The sequence below is a fragment of the Cololabis saira genome, chromosome 19, assembly GCF_033807715.1.
Source record: "Cololabis saira isolate AMF1-May2022 chromosome 19, fColSai1.1, whole genome shotgun sequence".
NCBI lineage: Eukaryota > Metazoa > Chordata > Actinopteri > Beloniformes > Belonidae > Cololabis > Cololabis saira.
Genome location: NC_084605.1, coordinates 24,493,753 through 24,520,044, shown reverse-complemented (window position 1 = coordinate 24,520,044; position 26,292 = coordinate 24,493,753). Strand labels below are relative to the sequence as shown.

At 45.1% G+C, this 26,292-nt stretch overlaps 1 protein-coding gene across 2 annotated transcripts; it reads right to left on the bottom strand.

Moving 5' to 3' along the window:
- Nucleotides 1-14: 14 nt before the first annotated feature.
- Nucleotides 15-18,188, bottom strand: mms19 (MMS19 homolog, cytosolic iron-sulfur assembly component). Of its 2 annotated transcripts, XM_061708038.1 has the most exons (31): nucleotides 18,085-18,188; nucleotides 17,570-17,618; nucleotides 16,718-16,818; nucleotides 16,521-16,606; nucleotides 16,295-16,369; nucleotides 15,924-15,993; nucleotides 15,520-15,648; nucleotides 15,364-15,425; nucleotides 14,933-15,019; nucleotides 14,749-14,823; nucleotides 14,535-14,612; nucleotides 13,112-13,250; nucleotides 11,447-11,601; nucleotides 11,221-11,299; nucleotides 10,378-10,503; nucleotides 10,207-10,288; nucleotides 9,979-10,076; nucleotides 8,980-9,129; nucleotides 8,692-8,847; nucleotides 8,423-8,522; nucleotides 8,052-8,154; nucleotides 7,831-7,908; nucleotides 7,609-7,735; nucleotides 7,406-7,512; nucleotides 5,341-5,397; nucleotides 5,059-5,245; nucleotides 4,882-4,964; nucleotides 4,638-4,802; nucleotides 4,405-4,464; nucleotides 2,256-2,356; nucleotides 15-2,039 (listed from the first exon to the last, which is right to left on the bottom strand). In XM_061708038.1, the coding sequence occupies exons 1-31, from the start codon at nucleotides 18,170-18,172 to the stop codon at nucleotides 2,009-2,011; spliced, it is 3,084 nt and encodes a 1,027-aa protein (XP_061564022.1). In that variant the 5' UTR covers nucleotides 18,173-18,188; the 3' UTR covers nucleotides 15-2,008. The 2 variants fall into 2 exon arrangements, with proteins under 2 accessions (XP_061564022.1, XP_061564023.1); XM_061708039.1 differs by lacking the exon at nucleotides 17,570-17,618 and having other exon boundaries at nucleotides 18,085-18,172.
- Nucleotides 18,189-26,292: the final 8,104 nt, after the last annotated feature.

Here is a 26,292-nt window from a genome sequence, read left to right as displayed (position 1 = left end):
AAGCCTTTTGTGTATATTACAAAGTTTTATTGACATCTTAAGTTAGACACATTAAATATTGTCCATTTCCTTGGCATAAATTGATGAGGTCCAAAATAAACCAGTTTTGTTGAAATTTGTATAAGTTGATATCGCACATCTGTCCAAAGGTTCACAAAATAAAAGGCAAATGTGTGACATTATTCACGTAACTTAATTCGAAGGTCATAAATCCGGGTGTGTAAAGATGTGGAACATCCCGCCGTGAACGACCACAAGACCCCCAGCACATCCACATTTACCAATTTACCAACCAGCAGCAGTTGGGAGTTTTCTCCCCAGTGAAACATTCATAAGTTGAAATAAATAAAGGCTCTGGGTGAATGTGCCGGGTTCAGTGCTGCCCTCATCTGCATCTGCAGAGAAATGAGGATCATTGACTTTCCAACAACCCAAATCCTCAAACACTTCACTTGCTTTGCCTTCTCTCTTACGAGGAACATTGTGGATTTAAAACAGCCCTGACTCTGTTATTAGATGGTATATAGAGTGTAAATGTTCATTAGGGACCAAAATAAGTGAACTAAAGCAGTTTTGAGTGAGAACTGAAAATATGTTTAAAACACTAAACAACGTTGGCCCAGAGGGTGGACTATGTCCAAAATAGTTATTTCAAGGCTATAAGATTCACATGTAATTCCACTTAAGTGACGATGTGAATTGGGTTCCTACATTAAAACAAGGTCCTTTTAACTTTGAAAGTGCAAAAAAAAAAAAAAAGGGACTGCAAGTACAGCTATCTCTGAACGTCCCCACCAGCTTGTTTGGAGTCCGTACAAGTCGACTACAGACGTGCAAACTAGGGTCAAAGGCCTCTGCGTCATAACATTTGCTTATTTCCTCATACATTGTTTATGTATAAATACTGATCCAGAAGCCATGAACTGTCCATCGAGTTTGCAAAACATTTGGTAGTCAACTTGTACGGACTTCAAACAAGGCGGCCACGACCACAGCGAGACGTCTGTACAAACAATCCTTTATATACACCTTCTATGCACCCTGAAAGTTACTTGGCTGAAGTCTGCAGGGACCCATCCACACTTACACTCAACGTAAATGACATGTTTTAGTCTTGTTTCAATGTCACAGCTCCATTTACCTCTGCACTACCATTAATTGCCATTTTGCTACAAACATATTCCATTCTCACTCAAAACTGCTTAGGTTCTTGTCGTTTTGGTCCCTAATGTAAGTTTGCACTCCTCCCCACCTAATAATAGGGCTGTTTTAACTCCATTTCTTTAGCGTAGGAGCTGAAGGGGCCACAGAGCATAACTCCAGCAGCTCCTCAGACATTCAGGGTCTCACAACACCAAGACGGCTTCCTACAAGCTGATATGTAAATACTGAAAGCAAGAAAATGGTGATTTATGATGATGTTTTATTGAACTTTTTTTTAGTTCATTAAAATGGGGATAAGATGTATTTTGAGTAACTACTCAAACTAAAACATTCAAAAAAATTTAATTTTAAATATAAACCTTTGGCACTCTGTCCATCCTGTGTCAAGTATGAATTGGTGATATGTGCCAAATATGTAAGTTTCTCTGCAAGTATGTTATTTATGAAACAGGTTGACGTCTAAAGGGGAGTAAAGACAATGTGAGTGCAAACAGTGACGTGAGTATATGGTAACCTGTTAAGAGACCGAATGGAGATATTGGATGGAACATTTACACCGGGATGACAACACGGAGCTGTTTGTTTTCTTTCTCTCGTTTAGACAACACTCAGTCAGTCATTTACCCGCCCAAATAACAGACGGTTGACTAAGGAATTACTTCATAAAAAAAAGAAAAGGACAGTAACGAGAACAGAGGGACATTGGAGGGGGAGGAGAGGCTGGAGAAATGCTGGGAGATCCAGGAGAGTTTACTGGAGAACGTGGAGCTGCGAAGCCAAGTGCAGCTTTGATACTTCTGGTCCTGGAGTTTCCTCTGAATTTGGTTGGACGTCTGGTGCAGGATCACCTTCCTCCAGGACTTCCTACGAGGAACCTACAATCCAAACAAGTCAGACACACCCTGTTGTGGTGAATCGAGTATATAAAACTGCACAAATTCTTTGTATTGCAGTGGAAAACTGTTCGTTTTGAACTTGAGCTCCACGCAGCTTAAAACTGCCAGTTTTGACATCTCGCTCAGTTCCATGCTGCTATGTAACTGAGGAAGCAGCATCCAGTGACATCTGTAACCGTAGCAGCTGATGCTCACCACTCTGCTCGGGCCTGAACTGCTTCTCTCCTCACCAGCCTCTTCTTGTCATCCAGAGGTGGGGCCAACGCTCGCAGCACTCGAGCCCGAAACGGCAAGACCTGAATCACACCGAGACACAGGATACATGTGAGCCTGCTCAGGAGACGCCAAACGGGTCAAACTAACAATTACTTTCAAGAGGAAACTGCATTGTTCCGTTGTACACATTTAAAGGCAGGGTAAGTGATATCACATCTGTTGCTATTTGAAAAAAAAACATGACGACACAAAGACTTAAGACAACGCAGCCCAACAAGAACTCTTGAGACTGGGGCATCATAAGCAGGTTGTAAATAGCGTGTTATTCTCCTGGAAGGCGTGGTCCTGTTGAAGGATCCGCTCACTGCTGCACAGTCAAGAGCGCCTGCTGCACACTGGCCTGTTCACCTGCATGCTTGCTCTGTAGTTTTTGGGGTTAGTTAGCGGTAGCTTAGCTTAGACTGTGATCAGATCTCGAGATTTGGGTCGATTGCTGCTCGTGTTTTGGTCGGCTCCGTGTCGGTTTTGTGTTTCGTTTGTGGTTTTTGTTGCAGATTTCCAGTGTTTGACGTGTGCCTCCGTGTGTTCTTGCTTCCTGGATTGGCAGTGGATGCCCCCCCCAAAAAAAAAACCTCACTGGGTTTGTATGTGTATATATATGTATGTGTATGCGTATATATGAAATATAGTAATAATTAGGCCTGTGTTGAAAAAAAATCGATTCTCCGATTTTAAATCGATTCTCATATTAATTCCTAAAAATCGATTCATATGTCTTAAGATCGATTAAAAAATAAAATAAAATAATTCTTCATCATTACATTACAACTTTTGGTACTTTTTTGTTTATGCCCAAAAAAGGAATATTTTGTTGGACACGAGAATAACTGGTGCCATGTTTTTACCTTTAAATATGTTTAAAGGTATGAAAACATTAAAGTTTTCAGTTATAATTGCATAAATTGTCTATATGTCTTTGCTTTATATACTGTCTTGGGGTTACATTTGCATAAATGTTAAAAACCAAATTCTCATAAATGGGGAAAATATAAAAGCGATTTCTTTCGTCCTCTGTTTCCTCCCTGGATCTGTTTGATAATTCTGACACACGATGTTTCGGAAAGCAGTTCTATCAGCATTCTGGGAGCTGATTGGTCCTTACAGCATCATTAGCTGCCAATACTTGCTGTTGAATCTCAATATAATACTAGTATTAATATGTTGCAGAACTACAGTCATATAATTCATGCAACAGCTGAAAAAACGGATCGAATTGGATCGAATCGTGATAATCGATTCTGAATCATAAGAATTGGAATCAAATCGATTCTTGTAATAATGCACATATATATGCCTTAGGTTTCTACCGGCATGGTATCAACCATTAATATGTGTGCAGACAAGGTAAAAAAAAAAAAAAAGGAGCGCCTGCTGCAGCATCTCCAGCATCATGACGGAGCCTCCTCCACTCTGACGGTTGAAAACGTCTCCCCCTCACGCTAGTAGCAGAGGCCATCAGGACCGTCCAGGTTCCATTTACTCACAACAACAATTCTTCCATCTTTCAATGTCCCATGTTTGAGTGAAGTTTGTGGCGAGGGAGGAAATGCCTTTGTTCAGCAAACCCTTTGTCCTGCAGTTTTTGGGCTGCAGTCAGCGTCAGTCAGGGCTTTAATCTGGTTCTAGGATCAATCTGCATCTTCAGATTCTCCTGCTTAGCGCAGGTGAACTTCTTTGGGTTTGACGCTCAACTCTCTTGGTGCACAATCCCGCTACGCTCAAAGATGGAAAGCCTTTTTCTCTCAGCCATCAGGTCGTGACAGTGTGAATGCCTGCTTTTGTTTGTTTGAGCAGATTTGAACTTTTCAAAGCTTAAACCTTTGCTCAGCCTGTTTGAGTTAAAACGCAGTTTTCAATAAAACCCCTACTTTATGATTTCTGTTTCTTGCTATTGTTTATTATTTTTACATTTTGAAGCTTTACTTAGAACCTGGTTACGATCAACACTGTCATTTTCCCCTGATCTTAACAGTTTATTCCACATTTCATTTTAAATCCAGCGCGTCATGAATTCCACATTTGAGCTCATTTAGTTTCCAAAGGATGAAAATGTTTATTTTTCTTGTACCTCATGTACGGGGAAGCTGGAGACGGCGTGGATGCAGCGTATTGAAGCAATTCTCACAGTCTGTGAAAACAAAATAAAATCATTATTCCATGTTACATTCTGCATGTATTTTCCAAGTCAGCGTGCACGTAAATCTCTTCCCAACACTGCTGGCTCTCTGTAAAGAGCCTCCTCGTCTGAGCGTTACAGGGGAGAAGGCAGCTCTGAAGAGTGAGCAGGTGACTCTCACTGACCATGACTGGGCTGCAGACGAGGGCCGTGAGCCGGTTGACCAGGGCCTCCAGCTGCTGGATGAGGACTGTTGGGGGGTTGACGAGGACGGGCTCCAGACAGGACAGCGTGGACAGCTGGACGCCCTGGTCGGGACACGTCAAGGCCTCCAGGAGCAGAGAAAGTAACTGCACAAGGAAGATAGAAGTACGTTACTACCGAAGCCTTACAGAAGTTTTCCAACACTACAAACAGCTTCCAACTCACCGCTGGTAGCTCGGTGACTTGAACCTGCTTCGGTAGTTTATTGACGATATTTGACAGAGCCTTCAGGTAGTTGGGCTTTTTCTCTGTTGCACAATGAAAGCAAACAGAAAAACTAAATCAAAGACTTTCCCCACTGCTAAAGCTTGTTTTCTTCTCCGCACCGCCGCCCCTCCCTACCTTGCGGCGCAGCGTTGAAGCCCTGCACCAGCTTGGCTGAATTCTCGCTGAAGAAGCGCTGGCGGTACATGATGCGCACGTCAGCGTGGCAGCTGCGGTTCAGGACATCAGGAGAGTCGCTCATCAGCAGAGAGAAGCCGTCCGCTGCCATCGGACCCAGATCGGCATCGTCGAGCAGAGAGAAGAGCTACACGGTGGGCAAGAGAGGAGTAAAGTTAAAAAAGTGTTTATTTCACATGACAATAAAATAGTACATGATAAAGATTCATCTGGTGGTTTCACCTTGTCAGTCAGAGCTGTGAACAGAGGGTGGTATCGCAAGAGCAGAGCCTTGGCAACCTGGAGACAGAAGCGGACAAGCTGCTTGTTATATGGAGAATAATGTTATAAACACCATTTATTGATTGATATTTCATATCAGTGAAAGTCAAAATAGCAGACTTGAAGAGCTTACAAATTGGGGGGAATGAACAGGAAATCATCTGAGCTGTCACAAGTGGCCAAAAACAACTACTGAATCAATCTCTGCAGACAGTTAAATGGAGAGGAACTGTTGTGCAACTGACTGTAACCACAGATTCAGCAGAAAGTCTGAGTCATCGTTTTACAGACATCCAGAAACTACAGAGAACAAAGTCCGAGATGCATCTGGTTACGACACTAAACCGCCTGCTTCCTTTCAGACTCGAGACACGTTAAAGCGTTACTGTGGATACTGGAGCTGCTTTAATATTTCAGATAAATTCAGTTAGACCAACAATTAGCAACTTCTACAATCTGAATATTAACAGTAAGTAATATTAACAGGTTCTACAAGTCTGTACAGAGAACTAACAGACTCAAATTAGGACTGGACGATATGGTCTCAGATTTTGTTGTAAAATCACAGCCATTTTTCAAGTTTAATCATTTTATTTTCTTTAAAGCCACTCTATGTAGCAATAGCACATCTGACCACATGGGGGCGGCAGATCAGAGACGTCTCTGTCCACATCAGACGTGTCAGCGACTGGCAAAGGACACAATCAAGTTCTATGGGCTCAAATTAATGCCATAAGTATTTTGTATCTGTAAATAAACTTTGTACTTGTAGAAATATTTTGTGCGTGTGCAAAAAATATTTGTACTTGCAAAAAATATTTGTACTTTTAAAAATATTTTGTGGGTGTGCAAAAAATATTTGTACTTCTAGATACAAAGCTTCAAACTTTTTACAAAGCTACAAACTTTTTTTTACAAAAGCTACAAACTTTTTTGTAGCTTTGTAAAAAGTTTGTAGCTTTGTATCTAGAAGTACAAATATTTTTTGCAAGTACAAATATTTTTTGCACACGTACAAAATATTTCTACAAGTACAAAGTTTATTTACAGATACAAAATACTTATGGCATTAATTTGAGCCCATAAAGTTCAGCTTTAACTGGACAAAGTGCTTTTACGCGCAAAAGAAAATTCGACAGGGTGGCTAAAGGGATGAACAAGTTGAAGTACTTGCAAATATACTTTTCAAGTAAGTTCATAATATTTAGGTTGAAAAATGTGATCATAAAACACTATTTATTATTAGAATATAAAGCGAACCATTCTCATAACTCCCGAGCCGCTAAACTGTACAACAGCAGCTGTATTGCCGACCAGCTCACGGTATCAGGTTGTTCCACCACATCTGTAATATTGCTCCACTCCAGATGTGACGTGAGTGCAGAAAAATGATGGCACTAGTGTTGCCTGCGTATTAGCAGATGTATCGGTGCTGCGTTCTCACGCTCTCAGAGGACGATTCAAACAGCTGAGAATATATTTAGGACTCAACCAAAGTCCACAGACGCAACATCCAGACGACGCTGCCAGGTGAAAGATAACGTCACCGTCAGGGAGACACATCACACAGCACATTTTCCTCTCAAGCCCAAACACAACACATTCAATCTGTGAAAACAAGGCTTTATGACAGTTTTTCCCTGGCAGTGTCAGACTGATGGCAAAAACAATAAAACGACCTCATGCACAATAACAGACGTGTGCAATGATTCTCTTTGTAACTTAGTTTTCATTTATAATCAATACTGAATACTGTTATTCCTTTCTTTTCACTCTTATTTTTCTTTATCTGTCCTGTGAGCTTTGCACAAAGACTTCTTATATGCCCAAACTGTGTATGTACAAACTGTAGATGATGTGCCTTTTTTGGGAAACCGTGATGGAGCCATACTAGGTGGAATATTAGTTTTTATTTTAAACGTTCCTGTCTCTAGTTTAAAATAAGAGGATTTTCTCTTATTATACTCTCTATTACATGAGTGGGTGCCATGCTGAGTGTTTTGCAGGGAAACAGAGCTAGTTTTACCCAGATCAGAAGCGTGAAGGCCTGAGTGCGCACGGGGGAGGAAGTGCAGTCCAACTCCCTGCACACTCTCTTCATCGTCCTCTGAATTAGGCTGTCGAGAGATTCACCTGAAGAAAATGAGAACATCGCAGCTTATTAATGGACAACTATCGGCTTTAATACAAATAAAATATCTCTGACAAAAGTTTCCCTTTGCAGCGGACCGTGAGGCCTTTTGTTGATCAGACCAGCGAAGCACTTTGCAGCAGACGCGTACGACAGCCGGTGGCTGCAGGTGCAGCTCATCTCCTCCAGCTGTGTCAGCAGCTGCTCCATCTGGGGCACATCCACCTAAATGACAAGCAGCACTTTAGAATAAATCTGGAAGTCTTCAGAAGAGGAAACGTTTGAAGTTAAATGGAGATGAGGCGTCAGAGGAGACTCACGCTGCGCGGTAACGAGCACACGCAGCCCATGAGCAGACAGACCAGCTGAGACTGACTCCATGACTCCCCCCGCTGGTCCTGGGGAAAACAAACACGCCATTTTCCAGTCAAATACAGAAGTTGTGTGGCCTCATTTCAATAGTTAGTTTTTGTATAAAAATTTAATTGCAAGTACAAATGAGACATGCGTCGACACACACACACAAAAAAAAAAAACACACCTTCAGCAACTTGATGTTTGAAGGGAAGGAGTTGTCGGGCAGGAAGGAGACATCACCATCTAGGAAGAGAGAGACAGCCCTCGACGCCGTCTTTTCCGCCAACCTGACGGCATGAAACAGAGAGGAAACCGCACGCAAATCATGAAACCCCGCTCCCTCTTCAGAGTGCAATGTACACACAAATCAAACCGACCAAAAGAAAATGTGCAACAGAAAGCAGAAACGTTATGTAGCACAGCTGTGTAGTCAGATGTGCAGGCGTGAAAAGATGAGAGGAAATGTGATGAAGACACGGCAGAGTGTGAAAGTGACGGTCAAAGATGCTGGGGCGGATAAGAAAAACATTGAGGGATGCCAGAGTCTGTACTGACATGGGCTGCAGCCTGGAGCAGGAAGTGCTGATGACAGGAACCAGAGCAGACAGGAAGACCTCCTCCACCAGCAGACTGTGGTGACCAGACGACCTCTCACCTGCAGACAGCACTTCATTTACCTTCTCTACCTCCACATTCTAGCATCACAGGTAGTGGCAACTGAATAAACAAGGACAGATTATCTCCGGCTATAATCAGCAGAGAAGATCGGGGCTCGGTCGAGACTGCAACATATGATTAAAGGGAAAATCTGATCCGCTGCTCACCCTGCAGCGCTGCCTGCAGCGCCAGAGACAGCAGGCGGGGGATGATGACGTCATGGAAACACTGCCCCGTCTCCTCGGTGTCTCGAACCTGCTCCGCTATCTTCTGAAGGCTGCGGCACGCCAGCACCACCTCGTCCACGGAGAAACCGACGCTGCCTGAAAGGAGCGAGACGTCACGGTGTCAGTCAGCCAAAGAAAGTCTGGTCTCCGTCGCGTTTGCAAACCTGAATAAATGACTTTCATCAGGCTCCACCTGAAGCAAGAAAAGCGTCTTTCCCGACAGATTACCTGTATGTGCTGAGCTGAGGACCTCCAGGATGACAGGTGTGCTCTCCTGGATGATGCTGGGCTGGATGGACACCGCAGCCAAAGCAGACAAGCACCGCTGTCGCACTGCATGATGGGAATGTAACTCTGAAACGTCTCTGTTGTCCTGAACTGAATGGAGAAAATGCATATTGTGAATTAAGAAAAGAAAAGAACCCATTCAGTCATGTCTAGGGGTGGGCAAAAATATCGATATGGCAATATATCGCGATACTTTTCCAGCCGATTCAATATCGATATTAAAAATTTGAATATCGATTTTTATTTTTTTTTTTTAAATATTTTTTATCCCCGATTTTTTTCCCATTATATCACCCAGTGCTCCTGCCTAAGTGACAGTCCTGGGCATTGCCACTCTACCAACCCTGGGAGGGCCCTGCACTGAGCTCAGGTTTTTTTCCTTAAAAAATGAAAAATAATGGACAGAGGTTTATTTATTTATGGATTTATATCTATACTGACTGATCACTGTGCCTGTCCTTGGTTTTAGTACCATCTTTCTTGTGTTTATTATCATTTGCCACATAATTAAAGCAACCTTATACTAAATTTAATGTTAATTTCATATGATGTAAATAATATGAAAAACATATACAAATATGTTGTAACTTTAGCTTGTATAGTTATAATAAAACATTGTTTTGACTCAGTTTGTCCCATGAATTGTCACTATAATCTGATGAACGTGCAACTTGGATTTTAAGATCCATCACGATCATCTGATGTACTTATATACAACTTGGATTTTAAGATGTCTAATGCATTTTTAAATTTTTCGGTGAACTATGTAGAATATAATAATCGGGATATCGCATAATCGGGATATCGCAATGTGTATCGTATCGTGGCTCAAGTATCGTGATGCGTATCGTATCGTGAGGTCCTTCCCAATACCCACCCCTAGTCATGTCATACTGTAATGTAGTTTATTTTTTTGCAGTGATGCTTGCATGTGCTCACCAGTAAACATTTCCTCCTTCAGTTTTGGGATCATCCTAGTGACGAAGGCGGCCGGTTGCAGTTCTGCTAAGGCTCCAGCACACTCCACCACAGAGACACTGGAGGCAGAAACGTTACAGAGACATGGCACAGGAGGTACATTTACTCCAACCAGTTCAAAATCGATAAAAAATGAGTGCTTGGAAATATATATCTACATATACACGAGTCTGTCCAAAAGAAGCTGACCTGACTCTCTCATCTTCATCCGTCAGCAGCAGTCTGGTCAGATGATCCACAGCAACCTCCACATCAGAGTCTGACAGGAGACCTGGACAGGAGAGGGGTGGTACTTTTAACACTTTAGAAAGAACAAACAAAGCTGTAAGTTGTAGATTTAAGACTTTTGATGGATCTCACCCGTCTGTTGCGCCAGTGAGGTGAGCACAGAGGCTGCAGTGATCTGCAGGCTGGAATTACTCTCAGCCAGAGCTGAAAACACCATGCTGCACAGAGAATCTCTGTAGGCTGAAAACACACTCTCCTCTGAGGACACAAGACAGGAGACGGCTTTAGGACCAGAAAGAAAAATCCAGTCTCAAGTCTTTTAGTTCTTATAGAAACCACTAAAACGCTGTTACACTATAACAAACAAAAAACCACTATGCATCTGCAAAAGCTGTGCTCTAATGTCAGTGAATATTACAAAAGCAGGTTCTCATTTTTATGCCATAAAGTGAATTCTCTACAGCAGTGGTTCTCAAATGGGGGTACGCGTACCTGGGGGTACGTGAAGGCACTACAGGGGGTACGTGAGATTTTAAAATATCCATATATTTAAAAAGTAGCATCCATGCAAAAGTCCTTTAAAAATAAATATCTTCTTTATCTTTATCTTCAGGAGTAGGCTATTCAACTTATGATCCTAAAACCGCAGAGTCTCCCCCACACCAGGATGGTTCCACCTAACCTGTCAAATGCCATCTGGCTTCACCTGTCAATCACTTGGACCAACGATGGAGTCGTGGTTGAAGCACAGCAGCAACATTTTTATGTTTAATAAATCAGTTACTGATGGCACAGTGCTCTGTTTTAGGTCTTTTTTTTTACAACCAAAAGTGCTTTGCGCTGGTTAGGGGGTACTTGGCTGAAAACATATTTCACAGAGGGTACATCACTGAAAAAAGGTTGAGGACCACTGCTCTACAGGACAGAGGAGCTGTATCTGATACTCTGAGCTAAACAGAAGTGAGAGAAACTCACCGCTCTCTGAAGACTGGCCGGTTTTTACCGACTGGAGGAATCGCTGTGACACCTCCAGCAACGTCCGTCTGTGGGAACACTGCTCAAAGATGCAAATATATCGTTAAAGCCTTATTTTATTTCATGAATATGATACACCTAGAACAGAAACTAACCATCGAGACCCTCCCTCCCCACAAAGCTTGATTGTCCTGTTATAAACGTGTCGTTCTCGGCTCTGTCTCACCTGCGTCCGGTTGTTGTACTGCTCTATGAGCGAGGGCATGACGGCCGCCGCTACGATGTGGCTCGCCCTGTTGGAGGCGCTGCAGGACGCCTGCAGCAGCTTGGCGCTGGGCCACACCAGCTTCAAGTCGGGCTCACACAGATGATGTCTGCAGTCTGGAACAACGTCACAGTCATATAAAAGACACACAGCGTCTTCCAGTTATGGGCCGATGATTTAAGTCACATTGCAGATTTTCCTTCAACATGTTACAAACGAGAATCTCTTCTTAAGACTTATATCATTAATATTTGAGGTTTCTATCAAGTGGCACTTGATTAGGAATACCTGTTCGACTGTTCAGTGACAGAAATATCTAATCAGCCAATCACATGACACCAGCTCTTTGCATTTAGCATATAAGTTCACAAAGCTGATTAAAGTAATTTAGAACCACTGTGAGGTCAGAGGGGAATCAGTAGACCGGTTCCAGGTGATAAAAAGGGGGAACCTTGAAGCAGATGTGCAACATCGATGCAACACAGGCTCAAAACCGGAAAATATATGTCTGGAAACATGCTGCCTGATGAGGATTCATTTCTGTGGAAACATCTGGATGGATCAGGATTTACCTTTAAACTTGAAAAAAACGGATCCATCTTGCCTCGCATCAACGGTCCAGGCTGGCGGTGTTGGTATAAAGGTGAGGGATGTATTTTTGTGATACACTTGAAGCCCTGTTTTACTTTTGAGCATGATGACGAGGTCGGTACCAGCGCAGAAGCTACAGAACCACAGTTTACTCCGTACAGACAGCCGGCTGAGCAGGACTGTTAAGGCTGGAAATTACTTGCTGTTTGAGCCTGTGTTTATGCTGCCATGTGCGTTAATGTCCGCTCGCACAGACAACCAGCTGCGTTAAGAAACGGACCTCGCTCGAGCCACGCGAGGAGAGCGGCTCGTACTGTAATGCAGAATTATGATTCCACCTATTACAGACGTCACTGTTAAAGTACATGATCTTTCTTCGCACGTATCCTTCCATCTCCAGTCAACTGTGTGCTGGCAAAACGTGCAGATCATTGAATCGCCAGACACGTTACACACAGACAAGGACACACTCATACACACTAATACACACGCCCACCCGTGCACAACCAGTGTTCAGTGTTTTGGATATTTCAGCTTAAATTTCAAAACGTTAACTGACGTTTGCATAGATGTAACTGACGTTTGCATAGAGTAACTGATCACACACCAGCATGTCTGAGGGTCTAAGTTTCAAAGAATGAGGGTAGTTCAAAAAGCAAAACGAGGTCCGAGGTTCAAGGTTGAAGATTGGCCTGTGGACGTTTGTGTCACTCAAACAGGAATCAATCCAGCGTCTGCTGATGTGTTAGACAGCCAACGCGGTAAACTGAGACAGGAAGTGCAGCTGGTTAAACTACAAAAGAAGGCAGTCATTGTGGTAGAAAGACAAAAAAAAAAAAAAAGAGGGGGGGTTCCTGCCAAGCAGCTCAGCAGCTGGAGCAGCATTACACTGCAGAAAACAGTCCCACTGCTGTTTTCAAAGACATCCGACACCCATCCGCCCCCCCTGCGATACATTTCATTATGCGTCCGGCGAAATGTGCATTTTTTTATTTTTGGGTGTTTGTTCAAGTGTGAAAGGAAATAAGGCTTCACCTTTGAGAACAAGATCCAGGAAGGAGCTGAGGGAGTCTTCAGAGTCGGAGTTGAGGACTGAGCGAGAAAGGCAGGAAGTGAGCGCGATGAGCGCAGCGAGGGCTGCCGACTCGATCTTCTCGCTGGATGTCTGGAACACCTGCAGGAACCCAACAAGAGGTGAATCCTCAAGTAGTTTGGAAGCTCAAACAGCAGTTAAGGGGTTTAATTTCATGCCATTTCAACTAATGTGTAAACTTCTACATTTAATGTCATGATACGACGAGTATTTGTAACAACCTGTAAGAAAAGAATCTCTGATTGAACAAAGTCTGAAATTATAACTTTATATCCGTTAACAGCCGCTGATCCGAGTTCAGGTCGCTGGGGGACACAGCCTAAGCAGAGAACCAGACCTAAATCTCCAGAACCACCTCCTCTAAGCTTCCCAAGGTGCCCCCAAGCCACCTGAGAGATGTTCCTGGTCCACCTAAGGGCCTCCGTCCTGGTTGGACAGGCCCACCTCCCCGGGGAAGAGTCCAAGAGTCATCCTGACATCACGCCTGAACCACCTCAGCTGGCTCCTCTCGATATAGAAGAGCAGCAACTGTAATCTGAGTTTCTCCCAAAATTACAGAACTTCTAGCCTTGTCTCTAAGGGAAAGTCCAGCCACCCTTCTTTCCAGCTGCTTGCACCCGTGATCGTATTCTTTCAGTCAAAGTTCATGACCAGAGGTGATGGTAGGAACATCTTTTTGCCTCAACTCTTTTGTCACTAAAACGGGGTAGAGTCTGGATTACTGCAGACGCCACATCAACCCGCTTGTCGATCTCCTGCTCCCTTCAGTCCCTGCTCATGGACGAGACGCCAACATGACCAAACTCTTCTACCTGAGGCAGCACCTCACCACCAACCCGGAGGAGGAATTCCTCCCTTTTCCGCCTGAAAACCACGGTCTCAGATCTGATGGTGCTGGTTTTCATTGCCACCGCTAGCTGAAGGTCTTGGCTCGACAAAGCCAGCAGGATTTCAACATGAAGCAAAGAATAAATCCATAGACCCCCCAAAATTCAGTCCTGAAGAGTTACAAACAGAATCTGTGCAGCTCTGCAATAGATGCAGCCATGTTTCATACCATACGAGACTGGCTTCCTGTACATCCAAATACAAGATGCACCATTTCTCTAATTCAGTTTTTTTTGCAAATTTTAGAATTTTTGTCTCTTTTCTTTTCTTTTCTTTTAGTCTCTTAAAAAGCGAAACGCGCCACTATACGTAGACTTTAAACCTGCATGAAAACATGTATACTGTACAAAGGTTACTACAATGTCTACAAAGAAGAAAAAAGTCTATTTGAACATTTTAAACATTTCTTCACAGAGTGGAAACAACACACACACTGACACACGTGTCTGTCTGATTATAAATCTCTTCCAAACAAACCTCTCGGCGCAGCGACGCCCACAGTCCCTCGAGGAATTCAGCCAAGTCCTTGTGTTCATACTGTTGCACCCCAGCGGTCTGAAAGACATTGGGTATCAGAGCTGAGAAACCTACTTTCACATTTACTGTAAAAGCCTTCTTCAGGTTACTAAAGCCGGGAAATGTTTGTATCCGAGCTGGTATTTCGGTCAGAGGGACGGAGGAAGATTCTCACCAGCGTCTGCAGCGAGTCCAGCTTCGCACTCTGAACATCTGAGTCCAGCTTCTCGATGAGGAGAGGCAACAGAAACTGGAAGAGAGGAAGGGAATCAAATCGAGACAAGAAACCCTCTTTACACAAAACTGGCCACAAACCTTCCAAACTATGGCCTAAGATGATGAGCATAATCCTCTCCTACCTCAGCAAACTGTGGCGTCCCCGTGAGGACGGCCCTCAGCGCCCGGATCAGTTCCTCCTTGGTGATCCCGTGAGGATCGTTGGCGGGCTGGAGTGGGTGATTATGGGAAGATGAAGGTGAAGGAAGGAGAGATCAGAAGGAGATTATGAGATTTTCAAAAAAGAGCCCATAAAAAGGTGACTGGAAGTTACATCTAGTCTATTTAGTCTTTTAACCCCTCAGCTATCAGTATTTGCTGTTTTTTGTTGTTGTTTTTTTAAAGTCACGTAAATGAGTCAAACTGACAATGTAAATGACAATAGGTGAAAACATTGACAGAGACAAAGAAACAAAACATGTTGCTTTCAACCTCCACCCCTCTGATTAGGGCCAAATACTCTTCGGCCCTAATCGGTTACGACGTCAAACCAGCTGAGCAAACAGAGACTTACTGGGTTGAAATCGATGGGGAAATAGCAGGACGTCACCTCGAACAGCTCCTCTGTGAATTTACCTGACAGGCAGACGGGGAAATAACAGGAGGCAAAAACAGTTACGTGACCGCTTTAAGACAGAGGCAGTAGCACGAGGAGGCAACGTGCTCTCACCGAGATCGTATCCTCTGACAGTGATGTTTTTGGCAATCTGAAAGGCTAACAGGAGGTTGCGAGGATCCCTCTCTCCATCCATGGATTGGACGAACCCGAAAACAAAGTCGGCTCCTAACCCCTTCAGCTCTGTGGAAAATTGAAGCAGGAACACAAAAGCTACTATCATATTCACAGTTGATTAAATGGCAGCGCGCATCCATCTCACACACACTGAATTAACAATGAGCCAAACAACCCAGAAGGTGAGAAGGAGAGTTTAACGGCGCTCACATGAAAACTGTGATTATTCAGCCATCTGACTTTTGTTTTAACACATAACCGTCTTGTTTCCTGCATCAGAGCTGCTCTTGTTTCACTCAGCCTGCTGCTCATCAGACACCAACCTGCTCAGTATCTCTCACCTGCTTCTCTGGTTTCCATGAGGTTGATGAGCATGTTGTAGACGCACGCTCTCTCTGCAAGCATCAGCGACTGCAGGAAAATAAGCATTTTATTCAGTAATGAGCCCTTAAAATGCAGTTGGACTCATTTACCACAAACCAAAATAAGAGGAGAGGGGTTTCAGAATGCACAGGTAAAAATATCATTATAAACACACTTTTTGTTTATATTCAGAGACACCTTACTGATGTTTATTTAAATAAACAACTTGTGTACTGTTCATTTCTATTGATAAACTGTCATTATTCCTAATGACCAAATCATGATTCTTTTACATTGACTTCCCTAAATAGCTACTTATATCTCAAATGTAGTGACATGTGAGCCTCACCTGTACATGAACATCCTGAAACAAAGACCTCAGCATCGACACAGCTGAGCCAGGAGGCAACTTGTTGCATTTTGTCTGGAAAAATAAAAAAAGAAACAAATATACACAAAGTTGGTCCCTACTTCTAAACCTCTTTGATTTCTTGTGACTTGCACATGTGTACATTCATATCTCACAGGGATTTGAAGTGTTGTCATGACAGCTAATCAAACCCAAGAAGTCTCACCAGTACTTGCAGTCCCCGTAAAACAGGCGGCGTGACGACATAATGGTCCTTCAGGCGGTTTTCATAGAAGGCAAGGAGCACTTCCACTGTGCAGAACCAACACAGAGGAGCACGATGGTGAGACAATCACTCTTCATATCAACATGTTGTATGATTGCCTTGTAGCACTGAGAAAAATAAAAATGCAAGAGGTGCACCTTCTCTCTGTGTGAGATCCTCATACTTCTCCTGTAAGACTTCAGAGAGGAGCTGGACTCCCCGGGCTCGGGTGTGAGGCTGAGAGCTGGTCAGGCTGAGTCTACAGCAGCAAAGAAAGTCAAACTGTGAATAAGAGCAACTTGGAGATTAAACAGCTGAGCAATGTGGGCATTTTCAAACTGCATTGACAAAGAGAACATGTAACTGTAGATGAGTGAGGTGGCTGAAGCCTGCAGCTGAACACTTCAATTTAGTGTTATTTATAATAGAATAGAAAAGCATCAGAAGCATTATCATTAGTAGTAAATTTAAAGAAATAGTTGAGTTACAGACGTTATTAGTTATGCATAGGGCAAAAAGAAAATTATTACCAAGTAATCTACAGCAGTTGTTTGTTTTTTCAAATCCAGAAGATATAGAACATAGAAGGAAATATAATTTCAAACATCAGCATGCAAGGACCACTCTTAAGCAGATGTGTACATCGGTTGTGGGAGTAAAACTGTGGAACTCTCTACAGAATGATTTAAAGGAATGCACAAATTCACTTAGGTTCAAAAAAATGTATAAAGATAAAATATTTAAGTTATATGATCATGAATAGACTGGGAATTAAGCAGTATTATTAATATATGTGGTTGGTTCTATTTAAGTGTATATTTTTGTAAATATTGGTTACATTGACTGTTCTTTTTGTTTTGGTATTTAATAAGGGGCAGGTAACATAAGACTTGTCTTCATCCTGCTCCTTTTCGGTCATGGGTGTGTAGATTGACCACCATGCACGAAACGAAATAAATAAAATAAAATAAAATAAAAATTAGTATGCGCATGCGTAGAGAGCAGCTTACCCTAGTGCTTCCACTAACTGCAGTATTGTAAACTGTCCATCTTTGAGACCTGAACAAAGAGCAAAGTTTAGTGAAATGCAGCAGCAAAAAAAGACATGACACCAAACCTAAAGCAGGCAAACATGTAACCAAGTTATCTCCAGCAACTAACTGCGACGAGGGTTCAAAGGTAACGTAAGAGGGGTCACTGACGGGATGCGTTCACGGACACAACACCCGCTAGCAGGCTTCATGCGCTTAAATAAACATTATATTCACTGTTATTACTTAATGACAGTACAAGAATACACTAAAGATATGTTCAATGCATATTGCTTCCGCAACAAAATGAGCACATCGGTATTGTAGTGGATGTTTTTTTTCACGAGGTTGCAACGCCGCACACAGGATGTCGAGGAGGCGCTGAGTTAGCTCGTTCAGCCTCTCTCCTTAAAGCTCAGCAACCTCGGTAGGGTTTCCCACAACCACACTCTTCTGCAGACGTGTCGACCAGAGTGTGAGCAACAGTCCTTTACCTTTTGCTGCATCCTTTGCCTTGCTGTCCTGGAGTCCGGAGACAAATTCCTCCACCAGCGCCAGCAGCAGGGAACTGTCCGCAGCCATCGTGCCTGACGCGCTGCTCAGGTCGCGCATGCGCGAAAAGTTAGGCATTAAGCGAAAAAGTCACACATTTGCAAGCGGATATTATTGAATGCAGCTTTTGCAAAACAATAAGTAATTAGGTTTATATCGTTTAAATTGTTTTCATTTCGCTCAGAATGCACAATTTTGTTTGATATTTTGAAGGGGTGTTGCATTCATGGCTGTTCGAATTCTGAACACCAAATGTTACAGTGTCCCATCAAATTACCGCCAATCATGAGAAATTATATTATCTCTGTTGGAAGAAGGGATCCGGACGTTTCTTAACTTGGAAAAGAAAAGAAAAACAAACACAAAAACAATACTAATCCCACGCAATTAAAAAGCTGCACAAAATATAGTACTCAAACCAAAATGAAGCATGCATTATATGATAAATGTATATGGTTAATAGACTATTATTGCACATGTACTAATTTAAGCAGTGTTGTTGCACTAGTTGGCACTAATTTTAAACTATTTGATAATGGACTAATTTTAAAAACTGCTTCATACAAGGATTATTATAAGTATGTGTTGGTTAGGTTATGGTGTTTCTAAATTGCTCATAGGACTGGGCGTGTGGTGGTTTGTCTGTATGTCGTCCTGTGTTGGAACAATGTTGTAAAATGGGATCATGGTGTCCCCCCTGCCTTTTACCTGAAGAGAGCTGATCCCTGTGACCCTGCATTGGTATAATCAGGTTATGGATGGATGGATGGATGCATGGATGGATGCATGGATGGATGGATGGATGGATGGATGGATGGATGGATGGATGGATGGATGGATGGATGGATGGATGGATGGATGGATGGATGGATGGATGGATGGATGGATGGATGGATGGATGGATGGATGGATGGATTTTTATGAAAAGTTATTGTGTTGCTGGCTGGTTGGTTATTTGGTTTGAATGAAGAACGTGTATAAAAAGATAATTAACCCTCCCAATGCTTGTTTTCACAAAACAAGTTTCCAAAACCTTATGAAATACATACAAAAATGATCATGTGTGCAAAAGTTATTAAAGAAAAGTAGCATACCGGTATTTACAATTAATAGAGAGATTTACACAAATATATTGATGAATATTATCACATGTCTATATTTATCAGTTCGTGTCATCAAAGGTTCTAGATTTATGTCTGAGGTGTAGTGAAGAGTATATACACTCATAGAGTCTCAGAGTAATAAATCACTGTGCAATAATAATAATAACTAGGAAATTTTGATATGGGCATGTCCTACTGCCCTCTTGCTGCTTTTGTTTGGGGTAGTACTGGTTGTGTTTAAGGTTGTTCTGGTTTTGTCGGAGGTGGTTCTGGCCATGTTTGGGGTTGTTAATAATGGCCAATAAACCACACCCTCTGTTGTGGGTTGTGTGGTTTAGGGTGATTAATAATGGTCAAGAACTAGTTTAGGGTTGTTAACAAACCGTTAAAGGTTGTTAACCTGCAGGTTGCTGGTTCAAGTCCTGGATCTCTCAATTTTACCTTTGCAATAATAATAATAACCACAATCATATGCTGTAACAATGAACCTTTCAATAACCGTGTCTACCTCATACTGCTGCACCTTTCACTTTTTTATAAATTGTATATATGTTAATAAGAGCTGTCATTTGTCTATTTACTGTACAGTGAGCGAAAATGACCGGAGTCAAATTCCCTGTCTTGTTTGATCTGACTTGGCCAATAAACCTGTGTCTGATTCTAGAATTAGAATGTCTTTATTGTCATTTGTACAGGTACAACGAAATTGGATGCTATCTTCTTTAAGGTGCATGGTTTAAAAAAAATAGATATATTAAAACAACAACTATAAAAATAAATAATCTCTAAAAGGACACAAATAGGAAGACAACATACAGGTATTGCACGATCTATGGCAGGTACGGTTGGGTCAGTATTGCACATGGAAAAAGTTTTTTATTTATTTAGCAGTGTAGTTATGGCTCTGGCATAGGAACTGTTCTTGAGTCTGTTTGTGCGTGATTTCAGTGTCCTGAAACGTCTGCCTGCCTTTGTATTTAAATTTTATTTTTTCAATCTCCCATCCAGATTTTATTAATAGATCCATTTTTTTTTTTTATTGAACATACAATAACACAGTATCATAACATTTTCTCGTAAGGACATTAATACATTTTAAACATGAAGTGGAATGTTGTCATCAAGTATATAAAAAAATAAAAAATAAAATAAAAATGATATATATATATATGATATATATATATATATATATATATATATATATATATATATATAATGTAGCGACCCTGCAGTTATGTTCAGTTATGTTAGTAATGTTGTCATGTTCAGATGTTCTGTTTAATGTTAAGCCTGTGGGTAGAGAACAGGTAGGGGCGGGGTAAGCACGGGAGTTGTGAGTGTGAGTGTGCGCATGCGTAGAGCGGCTGAGCGGCGCCCGTTAGGAGGCGCGTCAGTTGAACAGCTGTTGAGCGGAGTTGAACAGCTGATTGAGTAACTCAGCAGCGTTTTTGTTGTTTTGGCGTGGTTACGGCCATCAGTAACCCATTTCTGTGACAGATAATAAATCTGTTAAACTGGTTTACGCTTCCTCATCCTTCTGATACATCCTGATCGCTACATTTGGTGTCAGAAGTTAAACAACGGATTTTCCTCCACCCTGCTCTGCCAACGTCAGCTCTTCCTCGCCAGTTAAACGTAATGGCAGCACGTCAGGAACGATCCGGAGCTCGCCAGAAGGTCAAACAGGAGGGGATGGACGGTGTATGGCTTGATTATGACAATGCCCCAGAACGTTTGTCTCGCCTTAGACAGACAGCCATAGAGCTGGCTGCTGCTGCCGGTTTCGACTCACCCAGCGCGGGGCGGCGCTCCAGCAGGGGAGCTCCTGCCGAAAGTGACGTGGTGCCGGATGTAACCAAGGATGGTGGCGCCCATTATAACCAGTTCCAGGTGAAAACACCGAAATACAATGGTAAAGCGGACTGGGAAGCCTTCCAGGCTCAATTTGAACTGTTGGCTCAGGCTGTGGGCTGGTCTGAGGACAAAAAGGCACTCCAGCTAGCTCTGTGCCTTACAGAAGAAGCCTTATCCTGCTTGCTCCTACTCAGCCCATCCGAGAGGGCGGACTATGGGGCCTTGGTTGGGGCTCTGAAGCGGCGGTTTGGTCAGTGCAGCCAGCCTGGTGTGCTGCGTTCAGAGCTGTCAAGCAGACAGAGACAGCCAGGGGAGCCGCTCCGCATATTGGCTAATGACATTGAAACCCTGGCACGGAGAGCATACGCCCACATGTCTCCTGAGGTGCAGAGCGAGCTGGCCAGGGACCAGTTCATCCGAGCCATAACCCCAAGAGAGCTGCGCATCCAGACTCAACTGGCACACCCCAGCTCTCTGCAGGAAGCACTGGAGCTGGCGTTGGAGAGAGAGGTCGTTGGAGGAGCAGTAGAGGGCGGCCACCCGGAGAGCAACCCTGTTGTGAGGACGGCGATGCAGGGAGACCCAGGACAAGAGAAACCAGCATGGGCGGCCGAGTTGACTGAACTGATCCGTGCTGTGTCTCTACAATCACCACAGAGCGGCACCCGCCCTCGCCGGGGCCCCCTTGTGTGTTGGCTGTGTGGCCAGGCTGGCCATATAAGCGTGAGGTGCCCCAGGCGTGCTGATATTCAGGGAAACGCCCCCGGGTCTGTGTAAATGGGACGACACAGACCCCCACCCCGGTGTCCCACCCTGCCTTGATTTCATTGGACGGAGCCCAGCCACACGGACGGGGGAGCGGGGCTCCACTCCCCCCAGAAGCAGATGACATCGCTGAGTCTGTGAGGGTGGTTGGTTGGACTCACATGGGGGATTTCTGCCATGTTCCAGTCACCCTGGCAGGGGCTCCATGTACGGCCCTTGTCGACACCGGCTCCACAGCTACATTAATGAGACCGGACGTGGTTCCAGCAGGGACACAGTTGACACCCACTCTTGTGAAGCTGCGAACAGTGACTGGTGGGTTAGCCCCCATGCTTGGGAAAGGGGTTGTGGCTATACGGGTGGGGGGGCTGTCAGTGTCTTTTAAGGTGTGGGTTGCAGAAGTACAGGACCCCTGTATATTAGGACTGGACTTCCTGAGGGCTGCTCGCTGTGTGCTAGATCTGGGGAAGAACACACTGGCCTTTCCAGGGGGTCCCACAGTTGAAATGGTGCACCCCACGCTAGCCACGTCACCACACCCACCAACCTCGAGAGTGGCTGAAACACACCCCCCGCTCCAAATCCCCCCTCCTGCAGCAATGCCCCCCAACACCAATGCTACCCCCAGCCCCGCCCCCAGCCTCACCCCCACTCAACAACCCACAGCTCTGGGAGTGGACAGACTGGCAGCAGTGAGGGAGGTGTGGAAACGCAGCTGTGATAGCTTGGAACCTGAGCAGCAGGAGGAGCTGTGGCAGGTATTGTGGGAGTTTAAGGACATTTTTGCTTTGACAGAAGAGGAGGTGGGCCTGACACACTTGGTGCAGCACGAAATTGACACTGGCGATGCACGGCCCATCAAAACACGCCCCCGCCGCCTCCCCCTGGCCCATCAGACAGCAGCAGACAGTGCTATTGATGAGATGTTGTCAACTGGCATCATTGAACCCTCTGACAGCCCCTGGGCCTCGGGGGTTGTGATGGTCAATAAGAAAAGGAGTCCAAAGATGAGATTCTGCATGGACCACAGACCGCTGAATAGTGTGACCAAGAAAGACTCATACCCGCTGCCCCGCATCGACGAGTGTCTGGACTTAGTGTCCGGCTCGTCCTGGTTCTCCTCCCTAGACCTGCGCAGCGGGTATTGGCAGGTGCCCCTCAGTCCTGAAGCTAGACCAAAGACAGCTTTTTGCACTGGACGGGGGCTGTGGCAGTTTCGAGTTCTCTGCTTCGGCCTGTGCAACGCCCCGGCCACGTTTGAACGGCTAATGGAAAAAGTGCTGGCCGACGTCCCCCGACAGAAGTGCCTGGTCTACCTGGACGATATCCTGGTCCACGGGAGCTCCTTCCAAGCGGCCTTAGGAGCTCTGCGACAGGTTCTACAGAGGATAGCAGCAGCGGGGCTGAAGCTCCACCCCGACAAGTGCTGCTTCATGAGGAGAGAGTTGGAGTTCTTGGGACACAGAGTCGGAGGAGAAGGCATCAGCACCTTGGAGGACAAGGTGCGGGCAGTAAAGGACTGGCCAGCCCCCACTAATCTACGGGAGCTGAAGAGTTTCCTTGGACTTGCGTCTTATTACAGGCGGTTCGTGCGTGGCTTCTCTTGTATAGCCGCACCCCTGTTCTGCCTGCAACGGAAAGACTGTGATTTTGCCTGGACTCTTGAGTGCGAGCTGGCCTTCAGCTCTTTGAAGAAGGCCTTGACGGAGTCTCCCATCCTCACCCCCCCAGACCTCAACCTACCGTTTGTCCTGGACACAGATGCCAGTGATGTTGGGATGGGGGCGGTGTTGAGTCAGGTGGGGTCAGAGGGGGAGAAAGTGGTGGCGTACTTCAGCAAAACCTTCAACAAGGCGGAACGGCGCTATTGTGTGACACGCAGAGAGTTGCTTGCAATCGTGAGAGCAATCAGCCACTTCAGGTATTACTTGTGCGGCCTGCCCTTCACGGTGCGGACTGACCACGCAGCCCTCCAGTGGTTAATGTCTTTCAAGGAGCCTGAGGGGCAGATTGCGCGCTGGTTGGAGGAGCTGGCGCCATACGTCTTCACAGTGGAGTACAGGGCTGGGGCTCGCCATACCAATGCTGACGCCATGTCCCGGCGCCCCTGTGCTCCCAGCGGCTGCCGGTACTGCGAAAAGAGAGAGGATCGGGAGAAAGAGCTCCGGGCAGGGGAGGAGCAAGATCACACACACCATGGGGCCGGGCCGGTCTGCAGAGAGACGCAGGTTATCGACCCAACTGACTGGAGAGCGCAGCAGGAACAGGATGCTGATCTACACCCGGTTCTGAGGTGGGTGGAGTCAGGACAAAAGCCACTGTGGAATGAGGTCGCTGGGTGCTCGCCTGCCACCAAAGGACTGTTTTCAAAGTTTGAGGCTCTCCGGCTGATGGATGGAGTGCTTCAGAGAGCCTGGAAAGAGACTGCTACAGGGGAGGATAGGTGGCAGGTGGTGGTCCCCAGAGCTCTGAGGGAATCAGTGCTTAGAGCCTCTCATGGAACCACGGGAGCAGGACACTTTGGCGTCTCCAAAACCCTGCGTCGACTCCGCCAGAGCTTCTACTGGGGCCAGCTCAGGAGGGATGTTGAGGACTTTTGCCGTCGCTGTGACCTTTGTACAGCGCACAAAGGTCCCACTGATCAGTCACGTGCCCAACTTCAACAGCTGGCAGTGGGGGCCCCGATGGAGAGGGTGGCAGTGGACATAATGGGCCCGTTCCCACGTACAGAAAAGGGGAACCGTTATGTCCTGGCCGCTATGGACTATTTTACAAAATGGCCAGAGGCATATGCTATACCCGACCAGGAGGCGGTGACCGTGGTAGATGCTCTGGTGGAGGGCATGTTTGCCAGATTCGGAGCGGCTGAGGTCATCCACAGTGACCAAGGTAGAAACTTTGAGTCTAGAGTGTTCACTGCTATGTGTGACCGGCTGGGCATGCAAAAGACACGGACTACTCCTCTCCATCCGCAGAGTGATGGACTGGTTGAACGTTTCAACAGGACTCTGGCAAAACAACTCGCTATCCTCACCGCGGAGCATCAGCGTGATTGGGACATGCACCTCCCTCTCGTCCTATGGGCCTACAGATCGGCTGTGCAGGATTCCACCTCATGCACACCAGCCCTGCTCATGTTGGGGCGAGAGCTAAGGACACCAGCAGAAATGGCTCTTGGCAGACCCCCAGACACACCGACAGTCCCACCGGGACCGGAATACGCCAGGAGGCTCCAAGATAGGATGGAGTCAGCACATGCTTTTGCCCGTGACCAGTTACAGAAGGCTGGCATGAGACAGAAAAGAAATTACGATACAAGAGCTAGAGGGGGGGACTTCAAGGTCAGGGACCTGGTGTGGGTGTATAGTCCAAGAAGAAAGAAGGGCCGGTGCCCTAAGTTGGACTGTCACTGGGTGGGCCCCTGTGAGGTATTGGAGAAGCTGGGAGAGGTGGTCTACAGGGTCCAGCTGCCACCTAGAGGGAGACGGGTGGTCCTCCACAGAGACAGGCTGGCCCCATACAGAGGTGATGCACGCCCACATCAGCGCCTCAACCCCCCTACACCTTCTCAGAGAAACCAGGCAGTCACACCCCCGGATTCAGTGACTGTGTCCCCCTCTGATTCCCCACACTCTCCCCCACCCACAAACTCACCCCCTGCTCTTAGGCAGGATGTTCCCAGACTGCAGGCGCAGCCGCGTGAGTTCACCCCAAGGCGGCCTCAAAGACTGAGAAGAGCCCCGGGCCACCTCAGAGACTTTTTATGCCACCCCTCGGGGCGAGGGACTTAGTAAGGGGGGGGTAATGTAGCGACCCTGCAGTTATGTTCAGTTATGTTAGTAATGTTGTCATGTTCAGATGTTCTGTTTAATGTTAAGCCTGTGGGTAGAGAACAGGTAGGGGCGGGGTAAGCACGGGAGTTGTGAGTGTGAGTGTGCGCATGCGTAGAGCGGCTGAGCGGCGCCCGTTAGGAGGCGCGTCAGTTGAACAGCTGTTGAGCGGAGTTGAACAGCTGATTGAGTAACTCAGCAGCGTTTTTGTTGTTTTGGCGTGGTTACGGCCATCAGTAACCCATTTCTGTGACAGATAATAAATCTGTTAAACTGGTTTACGCTTCCTCATCCTTCTGATACATCCTGATCGCTACAATATATATATATATATATATATATATATATATATATATATATATATATATATATATATATATATATAGAAATGAAACAAAATAAAACAAACAAAACAAAAAGGGGTTGTTATTTTAAAATACAAGTAAAAAAACATTTGCATATATTTTCAAAATCAGGTATTTGTATTTAAATTGAATATTCCTGCGATGCGTCGCTGTTACCTGCGTTACTTGGTGACGCAAGAGAGCCCACCTGCCTCGGCGCTTGTGCGCATGCGTAAAGAAAAGTTGGGTCTCCT